At 38.3% G+C, this 13,102-nt stretch overlaps 1 protein-coding gene across 3 annotated transcripts in view; it reads right to left on the reverse strand.

The window, feature by feature from the left end:
• The window catches only part of ATP13A4 (ATPase 13A4), a 109,041-nt gene that overhangs the window by 26,702 nt on the left and 69,237 nt on the right, over positions 1-13,102 (reverse strand). For all 3 annotated transcript variants that reach the window (XM_055307850.1, XM_055307851.1, XM_055307852.1), the window contains exons 14-18: positions 11,439-11,589; positions 9,179-9,265; positions 8,794-8,947; positions 7,468-7,579; positions 2,540-2,664 (exon numbers count right to left, since the gene is read on the reverse strand). In XM_055307850.1, coding sequence (XP_055163825.1) covers positions 2,540-2,664; positions 7,468-7,579; positions 8,794-8,947; positions 9,179-9,265; positions 11,439-11,589 — 629 coding nt within the window. The remainder of the gene's footprint in view (positions 1-2,539; positions 2,665-7,467; positions 7,580-8,793; positions 8,948-9,178; positions 9,266-11,438; positions 11,590-13,102) is intronic.

Consider the following 13,102-nt stretch of genomic DNA (forward strand, 5'->3'; position numbering starts at 1 on the left):
ATTTATGATCCCTTTTGTGATTCTTGTTCTTCATCTGGTTACTTCAAAACCACCAAATATATATATATATATTTTTTTTTCCAGAGAGTGAGAGGAAAAAATAAAAAGGCAAAATTCAAATCTATTGCCACCATTTGTTAGCTTGGTAAACATTTAGCAAAACCCCACTGATTTAATATAGTATCAGGTGGTTCCACTTTCAGCCAAACTGGAATAAGACCACTAAAATCTATCTCCTACTGATTACAATGTAAAACTATGGGAAAAATAAAAAAGCAACTCTCCAAGGATTTTGAAAAGTAAACAGAAGCAGGCAGAATGTGGAAGGGAGTCAAATCTGGAGAAACAATCTACAATATGATGATATTCTTGGCTTTTCTTTCCTCTTTCCTCTCACATGTTTGACCTGAGTGTGAACCCCAGTCCCAGAGATCTAAAGGAAGCAAAAACTCCAAGAGAAAATTAGTCTTTCTGGCCAGAGAAACCAGAAAAAAAAGGCCTGAAGAATTATGGGACAGACCCTGAAAAGGAGAGGACAACATAACAAAACTAATAGTATATGAACTCAACTTAGAGTTGTGTACATGCAGAATAAACCCAGAGAAGAAGAGTAGAAACCTCAAGAACTGAACTAGAATATTAATTGCCTCTCATGTCTTAGGGTTTTGCTTATTAAAATAATAAAACCTCAACATTCTCCACATGATTATAACAGGATTCAAAGTCTTGCAATATAATATTTTAAATGTTCAGGCTATTAAACATACAAAAAAAAACCCCTGGAAAATGTGGTCAATTCTCAAGGAAAAACAACAACAACAACAATCAACGGTTGCTAGTCCAAGTATGATTCAGATGTTGGACTTACCAGACAATGTTTTTAAAGCAATTCTTATAAGCCTCCTCCATGAGATGAAGGTTAACACTCTTAAAATAAATGAGAAGATAGAAGTTCTCAAGAGAAAAAAATATACTTTATAAATAAGAACAAAACTACTACTTCAGAATTGAACAGTATAACATAACTGAAATAAAAAATTCACTGGATGCTCTCAAAAAGCAGAATGGAGATGACAGGAGAAAAAGTCAGTGAATTTGAAAATAGATCAATAGAATTTATACCATCTGAACAATAGAGAGAATAATTTAAAAACAAAAGAACAGAGATGAAAGAATAACAGCATTCATGTCATTAGAATCCAGGAAGGAGAGGAGACAGGAATGAGAACAGGAAAAAATATTTTGAAGAAATAAAGCAGAAAAGTCTCCAAATATGGTAAAAGATTTAAATGTATAGATTTAAGAAGTTCAGTGAATCCCAGACAAGATAAACTCAGTGAGACCATACTGAGGACTATTATAATCAAATTTCTAAGAACAAAGATAAAGAAAATATCTTAAAAGCAGCTAGAGAAAAAATACATTATATATTAAGGAATGATTATTCACATTATCACAGATTTCTCATCAAAAACCGTGCAGGCAAGATGACAGTGGAATATCCTTGAAGTGCTGAAGAAAGAACTATCAACTCACACTCCTATAGCTAGTGAAAGTATCTTTCAGAAGTGAAGGAGAAATAAATACATTCTTAGAGGAAGAGAAACTAAGATAATTGGTTGCTAGCAGATATACTCAAAAAGAAATCCTACAGGTTTTTTAGGCTGGAAGGAAATGACACCAGAGGGAAACTTGTAACATGAGAAATAAAAACATAGCAACACAACTAATAAAGATCTAGGTAAATATAAAAGTCTATTTTTCTTCATTTGTTTGTAACTCTTGCTTATTGAAAGTAAAAACTTTAAGATGGTCTTGTGGGGTTTTTCGTGTCATATTTGTGACAACTATAATATAAAGGAGAAAATGCAGAGGATGTTTATGGTCATAAGGCTTCTTGAAATGATATGTACAGATGTTGTGATTCCTAGAGCGAACACTAAACAATAAATAACACCGGCTTACTATCCCTAACATGGTTTTCTTCAGGTTTCTACCAAAGTACTTAGGAGAATCCCCAGAAGAGCTAACTGGTGGGCAGGGGCTTCCCTACCCTGAGGTTAGAGCCCTGAGAGCTAAGAGGTCTCATTATTGATGGGCCTTCAGTGTAGTTCGCAGACCACACCTGCTAAACATTTCTCTTCCTCTAACATTCAACAGCAAAAATCATCGTCTCTGGGTGGCTCATATCTTCTTATAATGTAGATTTTATCTCAAATGGCCCCTCTGAGAGAGGACACCACATATAAATTAGCCAGCCAGACATGCTTTAACCACATTATCCTGTTTTGTTTCATGTACCTCATAATCCTTGTTACTAGCTGTTATTTGATTGATTGATTGATTGATTGATTGATTGATTTTCTATCTCATCCCACCTGAATAGAAACTTGGTCAAGAGCAGTAACTTTGCTTTTTCTGTTGCCAATCTCCAATGGCGTCCAACCCACAGTAGGTAGTCAACAATCTTTGGGAAATGAATGAATCTTGATTATTCCCACATCAAATGCTTTGTTTTCACGTACACTTTGTTCTATACCTGTGACCATTACAGTCCTTATCCGGGCTGAGATGAGCTCTTCCAGAACAGGCTTTGTCTCGTCCTTCAACCGATTCTCCAAGATTAGCAATCCCAGAAATATCAGATCTGATTCTACTTTGTCCCTGGAAATGTATAGGTATATAATTGAACATAAATAGCACATTATGGCCTTTCTTAGGGAAAGCAAAACAAAAACAAAGGCAAATATGTTCCTATCAAAGTGGTTCTCACCCATCCACTTAAGTATCATTCCTTAACCATTGAATACATGCTGGGAAATATCCAGAAAGAAAACAGGAGTGGACGTGAAGGATACTGAGACGTTTATCCTGACTGAATCAATTGAGAGAGACAGTATTTGTTAAGCGAAAGATTTGCCTTAATTTCCATGGAGAATGAGTTAAATGACCCAAAGTTTTTCTACTGTAGTTAGTCTGATTTCTAGCTCTTCCCCTGTTAGCAACTACCAGAGAGGAGTTCTAGCCAAGCTCTTCCTTTCACTTCCTCCCTCTACAGGCAGCATTGTTCTTCGGCATAAAGTGTGAATATTTCTGCAAGGAAGTGGAGCCTCTGAGGTTTCCATCCACTACAAGAACATTTCCAAGACATTCCATAGGACTAAGTGCAGGGAAGTATATTTAGGGTGGGGCTGGGGCAAAAATTCTTCCATGATTCATTTATCTGAGACCCAGACTCCTCTAGCAGACACAAGAGCAAAACATCAGCATTGCCTAATTCTGACTGAAATATGGATGAAAGCAACACGTAGAAAAACACCTTGCCTTGCTTGTCATGGACATCTCAATGCTGAGCCTCATGTTAACCAGGGGCATGGACTACAGTTAGTCATGCTGCTAGGACACTGCTAACACCTCCACCAGAGTGGCCAGAAGGAAGTGGGCATAGTTTGCACTACTCACCCCAGGCATTTCCCATTATTTTGAAACTGGCAGTAAGTCTCTGCATAACCCGGTTCCAGAATATCTTCCAGGCTTTCCCTATCACTAAATTCTTCACCCACACTAACCTCCAGACCAGGTGAACCAGACACCATGGCTATGCTCTCTATTCAACCATCTCGAAACATTTGCTCTGGATTGCCATAAGGCATTCTTTCTTATTTCGTGGAAAATGTTGTAAGTTCCCCATGATCTGCCATTGAAACCTTTCCCATTTATATTTTGAGGGCCAGTTCACATGTACCTCCCCATCAAAACCTCCCCAGGTAGAAATAATTGCTCCCTTAGCATCTTACCTGTACCTTAATGTAGCATTCATTTTATTTGTTCCTTTATCACTCACCATTCTTTGCTATCTGATCACTCTCAAGAACTTGAGAGCAAGCCTACTTGGGTCAGCAACAGTCTCAACATTCATGTGGTGCCCAACACAGAGGAAGTACTTGGCTAGGGTACCCTTAGTTGAAATCCTCTGGTTTCTGGTGTGACCATTTTTTTAACAGGCAGCCTAGGAAAATTTATTTCTTCTCTCCGAAATTCTACTGCCAGAGGGTTCTCATGGAAAGCAAAGCCAGTACAAATACCTAAATAAGGGCAAGGAATAAGACTAAGGGGAGAGAATATGCAGAAACGACAGTGGCCCCTAACTCTAGAGATTTCATGTTTAACCAGGAAGACATTGGACTTGACCACTTTAGTACAGAAGGCTGGGAAAAGCATCATCATGCACAAATAATGGTCCTATGGAATCAGAGCCCTGAGAATCGGAGAGGAAGATGTAATCATTTTTTTGCGTGGACTGATTGGAGAAACTTCCCTGGAACAGGGGATATTTGAGCTATTCTTTGAAGGATAATTTAGGTGATTCCTGATTGAGGCTTTAGATATTTTCAGAGATGATATGACATAAGCCAATCATAAGGTTACCAGACTGGGTCAAGAAAATGGCCACATGGTCTACCATCTGACATAGTCCTCAGTCTACCTTGGCACTCATATTTCTGGTTCCTCTGGCACATGGTGTTCATAGGGTTCAATACATAATAATCCAGAGACTATACTCCTAATCCCAGACCTTCCACTACCTTGCTTTGTGACCATGGGCAAATCACTCTCTCTGTCTGGTAATCTATTTCTTCTTTTGTAAAAGAAGGTGGTAAAACTAATGGATCTCTGTGATCTCGTCTAGCTCTAGCACTACATGATTCTTCTTTTCATGAGTTTCAATGGGAACCAAGAAGTAAAGAGAAGTGGTCTCTTGAGGGATCTCAAGCTCTGCAACTTGGAATAGTGAGCTATCTTTTCCTGCATCTAACACAAACATTATACCTGCTTCTGAAACATCCAAAAATAATAAAGAATGGGGAATGTAATACAAAGGGAGCATTGTCAACCACGAGATAACCCTTCATGTTCCTAAAATCCATGTAATCTTTAAAGGATGAAATATGCAAAATGTGGGCCAAAAACACTCAGAGAAATGATATCAGTGTTGGAAGCACTCTGAGTAAACACACACATATGCACAAGCATGCACACACATACCCCCTAGAAAGAAAGAATGTTCTGTTCTGATTAGAGATTACCAAAGTTCAGGTAAATTAGCTTAGTTAGGAGTAGATGTAGTGGTGACGTGGCTTTAGCACAAACTGACAACCTAAGATTAGATCCTATTAGATCCTACAAGTGTTTAGATCTTACCAGACTTTGAGAAGTTGGAATTTCAATGCTGTTACCCAGGGCGTGTACCCTCCTGCATGCCACAGCCCTTGCCATCCCCTATTGTGCCATTCCTTACGTGCCTTCCCCATTAGTGCTTTGTTATCTGCACCAGCGTCAAAGCCATGATTTTGAGACTTGTAGATAGGTAAATATATTATTATAATAATCAGAAGCAGCAGCACAGTAGCCAGAGTCTAGATATATATCTGCCAATGAGTTCTCAGGAAATAAAATTCCATTCCCAGTTCGGCCATATCCTAGACCCAAGTTTTTCTTTTTTTTTTTTTTTCTTGAAAATGTAAGATCCAATCTCAAAGTTCACTTTTAGCCTTCTGACTTGAGCAGCTTGAATGGCCTGCACTGATTAAATTACAACAAATACCCAGAGTTGTAATAGCCAAAGATTTGAGGGTCAGTCTAAGCTGGCCACAGGAATCCAATACTCAGTGATTTTTGATGAGCCACTTCCCTCTTTGGGCCCCACTGGCCCTTCACAAAGTGACAGAGTTAGGGCATATTGGTGGTTCTCACCCAGCAGGAATGGTACTGCCTCTAGGATATTTGGAAACTTTCTAGGGATCTATGTGAGGTTTTCTGCAATGAACCAATGCACAATGAAGAATTCCCCTGCACCCTACATGCCTTTTGAATATTTTACAGATTATTCATGGACATTAAAAAAATCATTTGTACTTTCCTAAGCCAGTATAGGCTTATACTGTTCATACTGTACTATTATATACTGTATAGGATACTGTACTATAATATATCTAATACTATGTTAAGCAAATATAAACTTTTATATTTCCCTCTGCTGTGTTTTATTTTTTTTTAATTTTTATTTATTTATGATAGTCACACACAGAGAGAGAGAGAGAGAGAGAGAGAGAGGCAGAGACACAGGCAGAGGGAGAAGCAGGCTCCATGCACCAGGAGCCCGACGTGGGATTTGATCCTGGGTCTCCAGGATCACGCCCCGGGCCAAAGGCAGGCGCCAAACCGCTGCGCCACCCAGGGATCCCCTCTGCTGTGTTTTATATACAAACACAAAGTATTTTCGCATGTCCTTGATATTCTGTTGAATTTTTCAGGAACTTAACTACCATGTAAATTCAAAAGAGATTGTGCTGTTTTATTCAGTTTTACCAAGAGTTTATAACCATTTCAGAGTCATCTCACTGAGCATGACTGCTGGTGGTACTTGAGACTTCAATATGTAAACACACCTGTATCAGTCTACATTCCTAGCTGTTGCAGCCTACCCCCCACCCCTCTGTGATTCTACACACAGGTGCAAGCAACATATTGCTTCAGTTTGATTTAGTGGAATCAGCTAAGTAAACATTGAATTATTACTTTTTGACATGAATTGTATGTTTGTTTCTATTTTTACTATATTAGAGGGCATTATATTTATTTTTTTACATAGAATATATGCAGATCATATGACCTATGAGTTTTATCTTAAAGGAAGCAGTACAAAATGTAATTTTAGTAAGAGAACATTGAATCTGACAGGGTTGAACACAACTATATTAAACCTAAGTTTATATCAAATTTAAAATCCAAAATAACAAAATAAGGCTTGATTATCTCCACAGCAGTGCTACCCATAGAAGCTGACACAGAGTATTGGACATGGCAGTGAAGGCGAAAAAACACAGTAATCTCTAAACTGTGGAAAATAAAACAAAAAATTTGAACTAATAAATACCCCAGTCCATTTTAGCTTTCAAACACCCCTTTTACATATAAAAACTTTCTCTAGAATGGATCCTCTGAAGCTTTTCTTGTTTTCCTACAAACATTGTCTGGATTATGTGTTAAATCTAAGCTCTATTTGTTTCATTGAGTACTTATTAAAAACTTTTTTCAGATAAATGTTGTTTTCTAACTCTTAACCAGTCTGCTAACTCTAATAAAAATTAGCTACTTATATTTGGTTCAAACTAGGGGCATAACTCACAATTTCAAATTCTCTGAAACATGGGTTATATTCATATAACTATTTTCACAAAGCTGTATAATTACATTGCACTTTATAGTTTATACAGCTATTTCTCATAAATTCTCCCAGTGTTCACATGGGCTTTGTGATTGAGGCAGGACAGGGATGACCATATCCTTCTTTATCAAGTTCAGAAACACTTTATGCACATAGTTCTAGCAAGCTATGTTGCTCAGCCCACTGCCCAGTCCACTGTCCAGCAAACCAATTTGCCTTATCAAATTCTCCCCACTTACCTTGTCAAGGAGGTGGTGTGGTGATCCATTTCCAGCTTCTTATATGCCAGTGCTATGACTCGGAAGCCCTGTGTTGTGTAAATCTGAAGTTCGCTAGCAAAACTAGTTGGTACTGTTCAGAAAATAATGCAAGATTAGTATGCAACATTTACTCAGCCAGTACTGTAGAGAAATTCTTTACAAATATATCCAACTAAAAAACAAACAAACAAACAAACAAACAAACCCAAATAGATCCAACTCTCTTCCAAGAAAACATACTTCTAAAAAGATACATGAATAAATCAATGGGAATCCTAAACATAATTATATCATCAGGGTTGATCTTTTGGGATCCAATGAAGTTGAAATGAGAATAAAGGAAAGAAAGAAAGATAGATAGATAGATAGATAGATAGATAGATACATGTAATTCTTTTTTCTCTAGCTTAACCAACAAACATTTATTGAGAGTCTACTTACCATGTATGTGTCAGATGTTGTATCTGCAGAGACTAAGCCGCAGGCCCTGATCTAGAAATCTCTGTCTAGTAGGGCAACAGCCAGGAGAATGAGATGATTGGCATTGCAATGAGATCCAAACAATTGCAATGTGCTATGGAAACACTTCAAAGAGCTTAAACCAAGCCCTTTGGTAGAAAGTGGGTAGATGAAGGAAGGGGAAAGGCATTTTGGCCAAGGGAGCATCATATGCTCAGACATAAAGACATGAGACAAGGAAGACTTCAGTAGTGAGTTCAGCTCAGGAGAAGCACAAGTGATGATAGGAGTGGTAAGGCATATCTGGAAAGTGTGATAGGAGTCAGATCATGAAGGACCTATATATAATCCTAAAGGAGTTTGAGACTATCCTGAAACCTGTGGGAAGCAACTGAACAAAAAAAAGCAAGAAAGTGACAATATGGTTATGCTATGTGGTGGAAAAACCAATCTGGTCACAGTATGAAGGGTGAATCAGAATAAGGACTTGGGGACAGGGGGCTGTTTTGTCAAATATTAAAGTGATCTGGTGGAGGGATGTTAGGGCCTGAGTTGATGGAGTGACAGAGCCATGGGTTAGCAATTGATAAAACAAAGGCTCTGAAAGAGAGGGAGGAATCAGGGGACAAATCCTAAATTGGGGGTAGTAGTGTAACTTGGTAGTACTATTCTCCAAAATGGAAGATACAGGAAGTTAGAAAGAGAAGTATTGAGTTTGGGATGCCAGTTGAGTCACCACATTAGCAATGATCAGTAGGCAATTAGATTCATAGATCTAGTGCTGACAGGACATATTCGGGCTGGAAATACAGATTTGTCAGTTGTACTATAAGTCTATTCACTTACCTGTCTCAGGTTGGCAAAAGCTGGCCACCCTTTCTGGTGCACCTTTCATGAATGCCAGCCGGTCACCCCCTATCTCTTGGGCAATGACTGTCATCCTCTGCAGTGCTGATGAGAATGGGAACTGATGCAGGATTGCTATTCCTTCAACTGGGACCTGGTTGAGGGATAAGGAATGGAGTAGGACATACCCACATAGCTCCTAGCTATCAGGAATTAACTAGTCATCCTTCAATCCTTATTTTCACAAACACAGGAAGCAAGCTCTTAGCAATTTTCACATATAGATTTCAAAGAACCCACATCTGTGTCCTTTCAAAATTCTAGGCCTGATGAGATTTTCCCTTTGAGTTTGGGCATTGTGGGACAGATAGCAGGAAAGGCTTACCTGGCTGGCTGTTTCGCAGGGCTTAACTACCATGGCATGTGCTGGCACTCCCTTGATGTGGAAATCATCCTCAGAAATAGCCATCTCCTATTTCACAAATGGGATATTTCATTGTAGAGATTTATTTCTTGTTCATCCACTAATACTAGGTTCAAACTCACTCCTTGAGAAAATCCTCAGACCACCTCAATGTATGCTTGGTGTCTCCTCCCTCAGCTAGATGGAGGTGAACCAGAGTTAATTCACCACAGGGGGAAAAAAGTGCATTGGAAATGCAGCAGAACTTGAAGGGCAGATACTTCTGAATTATTCATGCAATTTATCCTGCTTTCTCCGTTGGAATGTGCTGCATAAAGGTTCATTCTCCACTTCTGAAGAGCTTAACTTGAAAATAGTGAGCATGAAGAGCCAGACTTGTGTGTGAGGCAAGCACCATACTGTCTTTGTTTCCCTGGAGTCTGATGCTGCTCCTGCCCTGCCCTGCCCTTTCTGTCTAATTTGAATCCATAGTCCTCAGGGCCAGGCAGGGCAGGGACTGTGATGTGCATGGCTAGTGTTAAGTAAACACTCAGTAATTGCTGAAATAATAACCCTAAATCATAGTCGAAGGAACCTTTTCCCCGAAGATGTCAAAATGCTTTGTAATCATATCATCCAACAGTTGAAAAAAATCTCAGAAAGGAAATTGTCATTCCTACTTAAAGATACAGAAACAGTAACCCAGAAAGAATGAGAGACCAGCAAAGTTATATCAGATAGTTACAGAAGCACGCCGTACTAGAGCTGGAAGGGACTCCAGAGATTGTGTCCTTCGGTGGGGAGAACACATGTATCACAGGGGCCTAGAGCTGTGCCAGGATGCAGGGGGTGGAGGTGGGCTTGTGGCTAAGTATGTGGAGGGTACTTCCCTGAACCTCATGTGATGCTCCCCATCTTCTATCTCAGCCACAGCAACTCCAACTGTTGTTTTTTTATAGAATGCTTCTGAATAAGTTTTGCTTTTAAGATAAGATTCCAGTTTGGTTAGTTTTGTTTTGTTTGTTTTATAGGAACGCTGCTGACTGATATAATTCAGTCCTGTCATTTTAAGGTCACAAAAGCCAAAGCCCCAACAAGAGGGATGACTTGTCAAAGCATCAAAATAGAGCCAAAACTAGAACCAGGAAGCCAGCCTGCTGGTCCTGAACTATACCATTTGTACTATATATATAATATATAATATATATAAATATATTTATATATAAAATATATAAATATATATTTATTTATTTATTATTGGTGTTCAATTTGCCAACATATAGAATAACACCCAGTGCTCATCCCATCAAGTGCTCCCCTCAGTGCCCGTCACCCAGTCACCCCCAACCCCCACCCACCTCCCTTTCTACCACCCCTAGTTCATTTCCCAGAGTTAGGAGTCTCTCATGTTCTGTCTCCCTTTCTGATATTTCTCACTCATTTTTTCTCCTTTTCTCTTTATTCCCTTTCACTATTTTTTATATTCCTCAAATGAATGAGACCATATAATGTTTGTCCTTCTCCGATTGACTTACTTCACTCAGCATAATACCCTCCAGTTCCATCCATGTCGAAACAAATGGTGGGTATTTGTCGTTTCTAATGGCTGAGTAATATCGAAAGATGAATGGATAAAGAAGATGTGGTATATGTATACAATGGAATATTACTCAGCCATTAGAAACGACATATACCATTTCTTCTTAAGCCTACTTCAAAGTCTCAACAAAAGTTCTTTCATGGTTTCCCTTTCTATTGTTTCTAGCCTTAGAAACAAAATCAATATTCAATGAATAGGAATAAAACTTTTGGTAACAATGAGTTATCCTAAACATGGGAGCCAGTGCTGTTTCCAAATCCCCGTGTTCTAGAAAACTTTAAAACCAGACATTGCTCAAGAGTTGGAAAATAATTATACAATAATTATATTGTCTCAAGATATGGAAAATATATAATAATCATAATTATATTAATGCTACTAACCTGTAATATGCCAGGCACATTACCAGGGATTTTTTAAATGCATCATTCCATTTAAAGCTTACAATAATCCTACAGTGGAGATACTACTACCAATTGCATCATACAGATGAGGAAAACAGACTTAGATTAGTTTCCCTGTCTCTACTACATGTAACTCTATATTGTAAACCTCACGTTTGTAAGTATTGAATAACTATGAAATCTGGGTTGTTCTGGCATTGGAGAAGTTCCTTAGGTTCTTTGAAGAGCATGGTATTACCCAGGTGGTGGCTTCAAACATCTTGAGATCCAGAGGATCTCCCTGGATGGTCCCATCGAGAAGGATCAGAGAGTGGCAGCTGGCCATGGCCGCACACAGAGGGCCCCACGGCAAAGACCTCCCTGAGGCAAAGCTGTGGACTTCCTGAAAGCTAAAGGAGAAAAGAAAAGGGGCTTCAGTGCTCTTCCTCCATGCCAAGATGGAGCTTCTGGAAGTAAATATCTATTTAAAAATTAATTTAGCATGGTTTGTTACATTAGTACCCATTCTCTAATCTTCCCAAATTGCTTCATTTAGCCATCATCCTTCTAGAAGTTTAGCAAGTATGAGAAAGGTCTTTGAAGTTCTTACAAACTCTCTCTCTCTTCCTTACTCTCTTTCTGGAACTGATTTAATTCCAAAGGCGTGGGAAAAACTAGAAGTATCACCCTTAGTTTGAAGCACATCCTCATTATCTTTTCTTCCTCTGGGATTACACAGGAACCGCTAGCTGTGCTGACAACGTGCAGTTTCCAGACTTCTCACCATCCTAATAACTATTTTTGGAAAAGTTTTTGTCATAGTTTGTCTTCATATGCGGTGTCTGGGATCAGATGATTATTTCTCATGATATGGACATTTCGATTCTTTAATTATGTCCTCTAGCCTTTTATTCCTGAAAGCATCCGCATCACAGTGTGAATTCATAATGCAGCCATATTTCTTCCTGGCTTCCTCATTCAAGCTTCCCTAGAAGTTCAAAAACCTCTTCGCTGATTACTGATCCTGTTGATCGTATCTATTTTTATATATCAAAAGTTCAAGTTGTCTTAGTGGTTTTCAACATACCCCCTAATATTTCAGTAAACATTAAGCAATCACCAGCAGAGAGATTAACACAGAAGCTTGAACTCACACTAAAAAGTAAACACAGATCAAGGAGGACAAATGTTATTTTTAAGGTGGCACACACACTCCCATCACTATGTAATTCTTGAGTTCCTGAGGATTGGACCAACCTCTGGCTTGCACAACAAATAAATAAAACTGTTGCTTTCATCCTTGTCCTTGTATTTTCATTTGAATGTTTCTGGTTGATCCCTCTCAAGTAACCTAAAGAGCCTCTGATGGTTCTTGAAGTATCTGGCACATTGGCCTTTTTGGAAAAGGTAAGAATTATTAAAGATAAGCTTATCTTTTACAACAAGGTACTTATAGTGAATAGGTCAGATGCTTACTTCTTATCTAGTATTGAGTACGTTTTGTTTGATGTTATTAATTAAATTTATCAATCTTTTTTCAATTTTTAAATTTCCTTTTTAGTCCTTTAAAGCCAACTTTGACCTTTTTGAGGGAAGAAAAGAAAGAAGGAAGAAAAAGTGGCAGTCCTAATTAATCAATCAACAACTTAAACATTATATTAGTTGTTTTTATTTAAATTTGATACACTACTCTTAGAAAGTTTTGTGAATAAGATGATGGCAATTCAATAGGTAGAAAAGCATTCAAAAGATGGAACATAGTTAAGTTCATTTAAATTAAACAAACATTTGCTGTGCATGTACTATGTGTGCCTGGTATAATGCTACCACACTAGGAACACAAATTTAAGTAAGAAACAGACTGCTCTCAGGATGCTCACATATTTGAATAAATATATACATTTTTTGTAGAAGCTGAAGCAG

The sequence above is a fragment of the Nyctereutes procyonoides genome, unplaced genomic scaffold (genome assembly GCF_905146905.1).
Source record: "Nyctereutes procyonoides isolate TBG_1078 unplaced genomic scaffold, NYPRO_anot_genome, whole genome shotgun sequence".
NCBI lineage: Eukaryota > Metazoa > Chordata > Mammalia > Carnivora > Canidae > Nyctereutes > Nyctereutes procyonoides.